The following is a 9,089-nucleotide window of genomic DNA, read 5'->3' on the forward strand; positions in this document are numbered from 1 at the left end:
TTACTAGTATCCTCAATTGACCCCACATGATACACATTCTATATACACATGTATGGGATATTAAGTGTCAGGGCAATGTTGGTCAATGTACGAGGGGTGATCAATAAGTCCTCGGCCTCACCCAGAAATAATAAGCACAACTCAGATTTCAAAGCGCAGATGTCAAGCGTAAAGTCTTATATGAATGTGGTCCAAAATTCAAATTAGTGTGACCATTACTTTGCAGGCGACACCCAGTAACGCTAGGTAAGGGAGAAGGAAAAAGTGGACAATGAACTGGTATAAAATATAATTGAATTGAATTGAATTGAAAAGAAAATAGAATGGAATAGTTTGGAATGGAATAGAACAGTATAGAATAGAATACAACAAAACTGAACATAATAAAATAAATAATGTTAGAATAGAATAGAATAGAATAGAATAGAATAAAATAGAATAGAATAGAGAATAGAATAGAATAGAATAGAGAATAGAATAGAATAGAATAAAATATAAAATAAAATAAAATAAAATAAAATAAAATAAAATAAAATAAAATAAAATAAAATAAAATAAAATAAAATAAAATAAAATAAAATAAAATAAAATAAAATAAAATAAAATAAAATAAAATAGAACGGAAGACATATTCTAATTCGCCGTATATGCCAATGTTAGAACACCGGAACAACGGTAGTCATATAGGAGAATGGGACATTTTTCCAGACAGACTTAACGTCTGTCGACTCTTATAGGGTAACCAGACAGAAATATGTTCCGCCGCAGGCTGTGATGTCTGAGTGCAGTCGTAACCAGTTCAGAACTTTCAAGACTATATGAGGGATGTACAAAGGAGTAATAATTACACTACGGATGTGCCTTGCGGTGAAAACGGTAAAGGTTTAAATGCTAGTTCTACTTCACATAAGTCATAGAGCGTCAGAATATGCCTGCATAACAGTCCACTTTTTCCCATTCTTATTTAAGGAAATGGAAAACAAACCACAGATGGTTTCAACTGATTTGGTATTTCCATTTTATTTAGGCCATGTTGATTTGATTATATGGATGGCATCCTCTGGCTTTTAAAGTTAGATGTAATAATTGTTCAATGAGCTGAAGACAGTGGTCCCACAGTTTGGAACAGATTAAATAAGACATTATAATTGAGTCTCACTAAAGCTGATAGATAATCTTATATTTCTTTAATTGGTTTACACTTCCTTATTTACACTTCTTTAATTGGTTTACACTTCCTTATTTAGTACTGGTAACCTTCAATTTTCAACTTATATCCATACATTATTACCTAAATTCATCATCATCTTCGTTGCATGTCAGTTTAATCTAAGTTATGGTTCTTTATTTAGTATAATGTGTTTTGCATTCTATTGGTCCCTTTATTTATAATCCATATTCATTTCTTTTGTTTAGTTTAGTTGTAAAGGGAGACCTTCTTATGAGCAGAAACTTTTGGCCCCCTTGTACTGTCTTTTATATTTTATTGTCTAGTATTTATTGTTTTTATTCTTCTTTAGTAACAAACAAACAAGCAAATAAACAAGCAAACAAACAAAGACAGAAGCGTGAAGTAACAGATTAGAAACCTTAGCCCAGTAGACAGAAGCTGGTATCTTGTTGCGGATGTAGATTGTTCGCCACAGGTTTAGCACGTGATTCGGCAGCCAGCAGATTCCGAAGAGGATGACCACACCCACTACCATGGATATGACGCGTCTGGTCTGAAAATTAAAAAAAAAGACATTTCCGATTGATGTCTGCATGACTTCCTTAGTAGCAAAATACCTTACGACTCCTACATTGAATATTACGACACCCACGTAATAAAAAAATATGCTTCTGTTACATGGATGTTTAAATGTGATTTCGCGCTGCTAGCTACATCGCTGCGACCTAGAAACATGGGTTTTGTAACTGAAATATCATGCAAAAGGTAGAAGTATGACAGAAAATATAACAGAACAAAGTGTAAAAAGAAAAGATTCGTTTTTTTTAATCCGTAACATTCGTTGAGCGCTCTGTTGAATCGCTAAGTCACAGCATGGTAACCGCTCTAATGGATTGGATGATGGATGACGACTGTTATGCGTATTAACTGTTATATACTAGATAGTTATATAGATAGATGGGTTATTACACAACAATTGCATCAGTGACAGTGTATGGCAATGCACAGATAACAGAGGTTACAGTCGAATGCTACACATCCACGTTAGTAACTCTTACAACAATTTCAGTTACTACAATACTGTATCGAGTGGAATCTACGTTAGATTATAAATGGAAATATTACATACATTGAGTATTTCTATGCTACTTTGTGACATAACATTTCTCAAAATACTTGCTCAGTTACTAGAATGCAAATCACCAAACCTTCGTTGCTCACAGGAAGGTATTAGAAAATAGTAGAAAGGTAGATTTGAGCCAATGAGAGACATAGATTACACCTATGGGCACCAAGGTTTTTGTCACATTCTCTCCGCGCATCCCTACATCCCCCCAATGACGTTAGAACCTTTCAAAGGTCTTAACCCTGAGACTTTCCTAAGCCTCGGTAAAGGTGGACGTGGCACTCTCACTGGACGTGGGGCACGCTTGCGACATTGCTGGGTTCGTTCACTGCGTCACTGTTTTGTCATTTTCTCCGATTTTTTATAATTCAGATATTGCGTAATACGTAAAAGTATGACGTAGAATACGACAAAATACACAACAAGTAAGAATGTTCTTTGTCTCTGAAATTCGCAGAGTATCTTCCGAACCCAGCAATACCGCAAGCATGCCCCACGTCCAGTGAGAGTGCATCTCTAGACAAACTCAACGGTTATTCACCTGCATGATGGAAGACAGCGGCCCATTTTCGCGCTCCTTGAAGCGGTTCCACAGCTGCCTGACGATGCAGAAACAGGCGCTGGAGCAGACGGTCATCGGGATGGCGTAGGTGACGAGGACGGTGTAGATCATGTAGCCTTGCTCCCAGGCCACTGAGGGCCACACCGGGCGGCAGTACGTGCGCATGCCGTGGAAGTTGAAGTTGACCAGGCGGTAGTAGATCGCCACCGGAATAGCCAGGATGACGGAGGCTGGGAATAAAGAAACAACAACAGGATAAAAAACAAAGACGGGGGCCGATACAGACTGCCGGACACCTTTGACCCAATGCTGACGTCACACGTCCCTTAAGGTCACGTGACATATATGGGCCTCAGGTCGTTTCAACATCAAGAGAAAAACAAAAACGAGAGCCAATACAGACTACCGGACACCTTTGACCCAATGCCGACGTCACACGTCCGTTCAGATCACGTGACATAGACCTCGGGTCGTTTCAATTTGAGATGGATCAAAGGACAGTCCGGAAGGTTGTTGGTTAGCGCTTTATTTTGTGTGCGTTAAAAGTGGACGTCGCTGTTATAATAGCTTGAAGAAATGTTTTGTTCACCTAGTTTTCTAACAGTTACTGTCTTATTTCTTCATTTGTGTATTGAGATTTACACCTTTATGAAAGTATTGAGCTAAAAAGTGAATATCCCATTTCAGATGTAATCCAGGAGACCAGACGGTAAAGCGTGTTCAACTGAACTTACCAGGAAGGACCTGTACTCTTAAACTTAAAGTCGATGTATAGATTTAGATAGGTTTAGTTATTCATTTCGTCAGATGAAATTACATAACATATCGCTCTAGCTATCTTGTACGTTGAGCGTTGACCGATAAAGGGAATGTTTAAAAAGTCCAATATTTGATATCCGTACTTGTCTAATCCAACGGCTTTTTCAGCAATATTCGACGGTTTGATCAACTGATAGGCGTTTGATACTGTAATGCATTCCCTGATACAAAACTAGATTTTGATTCCACAATAATTGCAGAATGTACACTCATCCATAGATAAGTACGTTAACTCGTACCTGCCCACGTGCAGACGCTTGCGACCAAAGCGATACGGGTCCGCCTGTACTTCAGAGAGGCAAGCGGGTGGACGATGGCGCAGTACCGGTCCACACTGAGGACGGCTAGGGTCAGACAGGTCGCCTGGGCCGCGACCTGAAAAACATAATGCAGCTCATTACGTCTTCTATCTATGTCATATCCTAGAATCTACGTGTACATTGTACTAGGTCTATGTAACTAGCCAGTAGCCCTATACAACAATTTGCCTTACATGTTAATATCCAGGAATATCCTTGGCCAACTAAAATTCTTATGATACCTACCTGGAGATCTACCTGGAGATTCTTACATGTTATCAGTGTTAATACTACAGTGCAACAAACATGGCATATTTGGATTTGCATTTTTGCCAAAAAATCTTTCTTTCTTTCTTTCTTTCTTTCTTTCTTTATTGACTATCATATCTGTGGTCATTTTTTGGTCAAAAAAAGCTTATTTGATAGAAAGATTATTAATTATGTAAGGCTGTTCAGAACAAAACCTTCTTATTAAAACAAACAAAGGACTTTGGTGCAGATTTTTCCATCTCCAATCATAACAAGCTTATGTTTTTCTTGTAAATCCTTTAATCATGCCGATGAAAGTAATCAGTCTGAACCATGTGGCTGTAGCACATAGAATATGTCAAACACTCAGGTGATCAAGATTCTTGCATGTCCGCAATTGCATTTCTGACAACAATTACATGATAATAATCATACAGGTGAATATTTTAGCAAAACATGACAACAACATAGAGTTTAGCATTGCTAAAATGTGTCTATTGCTAAAAAAATGTGTAAATCTAATGTCGGGATAAAACTAAATTTTCAAGAACAATGCTTTATAACGCTAGTTTACCTTTTTCCTGTGGGGTAACCTTTATCCATTGTTTCTAAAAGTAGGGATAGACATTGGTTTGAATATTTTTGATGTATAAAAATGTAATTAGAAAATATGGCACTTTGACGCAGACTTGATATCCATAAATACCCTTCTCCAAAAAAACAACGGATACAGGTTACTATACGGATAAAGGTGAACAAGCGTTAACGACCTGGAGAGGGAACCTGTAGAGAATAGATTGTGCTATGTTTGTGGGTGTAGTAAGTCATCAGTGGTGTAGTGTGGATGCTATCAACTTCTATCTCGAGTATGTAACAATACTTTTACAATGAAGCCATTTTTCTCTTCAAATGGGTTGACGTTTGTCACAAAGATAAATGCACATTATCGTCTCAGGTATCTCAATTTCTTGTTGAGATTATTAAGGACGACTGAGTTGATTTGAAGAATATGACAAGATAACTACATACATGGAAGTCTGTCACGAACAATGAGTAGTACAAAAGAGGTTAAATTATCGTCCAGTTTAAATTTAATGACCCACGATTAGGTATATTGTTGCAGACTGAATTTGCACATATATCAAAAATATATCTCATGTCATGATAAGTTTCATTTCTGAAATCCAGTAGTCTTTTTTTCTTTTTCCGTTGGTAGAGTGAAGTGAGTTATCAGAGCGGACATTGCTGTTCTGAATATGCGATGTGTTGATTGAAGGTGAATATATATGTAGTCTCCTTTATGATAAACTAAGAGTAATAATAACGAAACCTTGCCAACGAAACCATAATGTAATATAGTCATCCTCCATCTAAATATCACGAATTGTCATCATAAAACCACCCAGTACCGGAAATGTTCAAGTTGGAAGGTCTTCGAGTGGGCACAGGATAGTTTTTGGCTCGGATCTCTTTTGGGTGCCGGGCTGATCTCAAAAGTTGGATTGGTGAAAGTTTGCTTGTAACTGAATAAATTAGCAGGTAAAGTTTGGCAGCCGCGCTCTAGGTCAGAGGTACACAGTCCTGGGTTCTGAGTTGTGCGGTTGACTGGTGGTAGCTAATAAGTGCCTGTTGCGATGCTTGGCTAACTGCATTTTGTAATTGTTATAAAAAAAGACTATATGTATAGAGGTTGTTGGGGGTTGTTGTTTACATGATGAAGGGTAAATGTTCTCAACAAAGAATGGATAATAACAATACAGTCTAAGTAGCTTCATTATGAACGCGCCCATGTAATGCACGCATTATAACATAAAATGTCTGAAAGAAGGAAAAACGCATCAATAAGACCGGAACATTACACCCACAGAAGACTGGTAAGTATTTAGGGGGGGGGGGGTACCAAGGAAATCACAATTTGGATGTATCTGTACAGACGATAAACGCGACTAGTCAAAAGGACCTAACAATACCATCGGTGCAAAACTGATTACCCCAAGGTACCCTGACTCACTTGTAGCTATAGTATGAAACGGAAACTGCGCAAGTATCAATTTCCATTTCTCCATAAGTCACATGCCAATTTTCACATTTGAAATTCAACCATGTTTTCTTTTTTTTTCATTCCGTGGGTGTGAGATATAACCACGGTCATCAGTGTCTTTAGTCAGGGGTGGGCTGCTTAAGATTTCCGTAGTGGACTTTTTAATATTAAGTAGAAAGAGATCAAACTTTGCACACTTCTTGGTCTTGAAACAGCCAATAACTGTGCCAAGTTTCGTATCTTTTGGTTTATAGAAAAACAGTCTACAAAACTTTTAATAAGTACGGTAGTTAGGTTGTGTAGACCACTCATCCGTCCCGAACATGATATGGAAAACGCACGAAAGCTAATACGGAAGAATTATTATTCACGAAAGCTGATACGGAAGAAGTACTGTAAATGCATTTAAGTTCGCGGGGATTTAATTTCGCGGTAGAGGGAAAAAGGACTTTTCGCGGTGGTTTTAATTTCGCGGTAACACCATAGACTGCAGTCTAATACCATAATAGAAAAATGTTCGCGGTGGTTTTAAGTTCGCGGTAAGGTGGTCACCGCGAAAACCGTGAACATTAATCCACCGCGAACATTTCTGCATTTACAGTATCATTCAGTGGAGTCATGCAAAGCAGCAATAATCAGTACGCAAAATAATAGCATCCCTGTCCATGACCAGAGCGTTAACGAGCTCCTAAAGGAACGGGGGTAATGAACTGTAAAGCTCCGTTACCGCACTTTTTCAACATTGTTACAGAATGGGAGAAATCCCACAAGACTGGCAAATACTAGTAGGCATTATAGTCCCCATACATAAAGGCGGTGACACTAAGGATCTAACAATTACAGAGACACAACCCTATCCTCGTGTGTAATCTAGAAGTATACAACAAGATTGTAGAATCACAACTTTCAGGTGCAGCTCATACCAGGATGTACCCCAGGATTGAACTAGGGTCTCCTGCTTACTAATTGGAACCAGAAGTGGAGTTTCTACTGTATGGAAACAGTTCAATACCCCCATACAGATGTAAACATACATTACCGATAAACACACACTCATTTACTGTCCAGGTCAGAAAGTTGCTGTTAGGAAAATTTGCTACTTCAAATTAAGGCATCGCATGAGTGATTATCCCACTATCATATGACGTCCATTAACTCTGCCGTGAGATAACAAGATGTCCCACGAGCACACGTCATAAACGTACAAATTGATGCTGTTTTAATGTGTAAAGTAAGGGAAGCATGCTGTGATGCCAAGGATTCGAACTTTAGAGAAGGCAACATAGACGGTGTCAGTCCAATTATAAGACTAGAAGTTTGCAAGATACTTACTCACTTTTAGAGTGGGCGTAAGTTTTTTAGAAACAAAACTCTCAAACGCTGAAATCTAGTCATATGCATGGCTGCAATGTGTACCATAATCTAGCTGTATTCATCTGTATCTAACCGTTATAGTATTGCTTCTACCGAAAAGCAGTTTCAAACGTACGGGAAAATGTGGCCTTCATGAATTCACAATATCTGACCCTGTAATTATAAAAGTTGTTTCATGTACAGCCAAAACACGTACCAGGCAGACAAGATTAGTTTTTGATAAGTTTCTTTTGTTCTGATAAGTAGTTTCGTTTTGTCAACAACAATTCTTCGAAAACAATTATTCTACTTCGGAGAATAATACAATGTTGTCGTTAAATGCTGTGGACGTGTTTGTAGTTGAGTAGGCGGGAGTCAACGTGATGTTTGAAGCGGGTACGTGTTTCGTGGCGATGTATAATATTGTATCCGAAACACTGTCGTATCCAGAATACGCTCCGAAGCACATACTAAATTTCCATATAGAACAGATTGCAAGTAAAACTACCTTTCCTGGACATCCAGTTTTGTGTTTCTAGCGTGACAGATTCTGGATGAGGACGTGATCTGGATGGATCAGTGTATTCCAATACGTACTGACACTACTCTCCAAGCAGAGGTTATTACACTCCGGCTGTTTTTTTACGTGTTTTAGGCGTTTTTATCGGACTTTCTAGTTTGTACCGTCTTCAAGCAGCGAGACATAAAGAAAACGGTAGGAAATAGAACGCCCGAAAAAAATGCCTAAAACGGCATGAACGGAGCCTAACCTCTGCTTGTAGCGGACTGACTCACTTGTTTTAGGTAGTTGACGAGCTTGCACAGAGCTTCTCCAAATATCCAGGACGGCAGCGTGTAGTTAGCGGCCGTGAAGGGAACGCAGCAGACCAGGAAGGCCAGGTCGGTGACGGCCAGGTTGACGATGTAATAATTGGTAACGGTTCTCATCTCGCTGAAGCGGGCCACGATGTAGATCACCAGCGAGTTGCCCGTGACACCAACCAAGAAAATAACGGAATACAAAGTTGGCGCTACATAAGCTTCTATCGTTGTCGGTATGTCAAGCAAGCTGGTAGAATTCCCAGTGAAATTTACCAGCCTGTCGACGATTCCAACGGGCATTTTGAAGAGCTTTTGTTGCCCTGCAACCTTTAATCGATCTCGACAGAACTGTTTTTTTTTTTATTCTACGTGTCCCAGACCAATCTTAACAACCTACGCATGGCGTGATTGTAGTTACATGCATATTTATCCATCTAGTGGTTCAATACACATGAAAGAATGGAGTCAATGAGGATTATACCGCTGTTACTGGAGGCCATTCCGGCTTTGAAAATTGAGATTTTTTCTAAGAACCATTTTTAGGTCAGCAGTATTATAACTATTCATATAGCACATCATACCTTGTCTTGGTGAAAACACCTTGTAACTTTGTTATTCGTCTCCTTCGTTGTTATTATACCAATTAT

General features: G+C 38.7%; 1 protein-coding gene across 1 annotated transcript in view; it reads right to left on the reverse strand.

Moving 5' to 3' along the window:
- The window catches only part of LOC118423940 (G-protein coupled receptor 54-like), a 14,811-nt gene extending 6,037 nt beyond the window's left edge, over nt 1-8,774 (reverse strand). The window contains exons 1-4 of the mRNA XM_035832266.1: nt 8,416-8,774; nt 3,918-4,053; nt 2,839-3,089; nt 1,590-1,724 (exon numbers count right to left, since the gene is read on the reverse strand). Of these exons, the coding sequence (XP_035688159.1) occupies nt 1,590-1,724; nt 2,839-3,089; nt 3,918-4,053; nt 8,416-8,742 (849 nt within the window). The 5' untranslated portion in view covers nt 8,743-8,774. The remainder of the gene's footprint in view (nt 1-1,589; nt 1,725-2,838; nt 3,090-3,917; nt 4,054-8,415) is intronic.
- Between the last annotated feature and the right edge of the window lie 315 nt (nt 8,775-9,089).

This window comes from Branchiostoma floridae, chromosome 10 (assembly GCF_000003815.2).
Source record: "Branchiostoma floridae strain S238N-H82 chromosome 10, Bfl_VNyyK, whole genome shotgun sequence".
Taxonomy (NCBI): Eukaryota; Metazoa; Chordata; class Leptocardii; order Amphioxiformes; family Branchiostomatidae; genus Branchiostoma; species Branchiostoma floridae.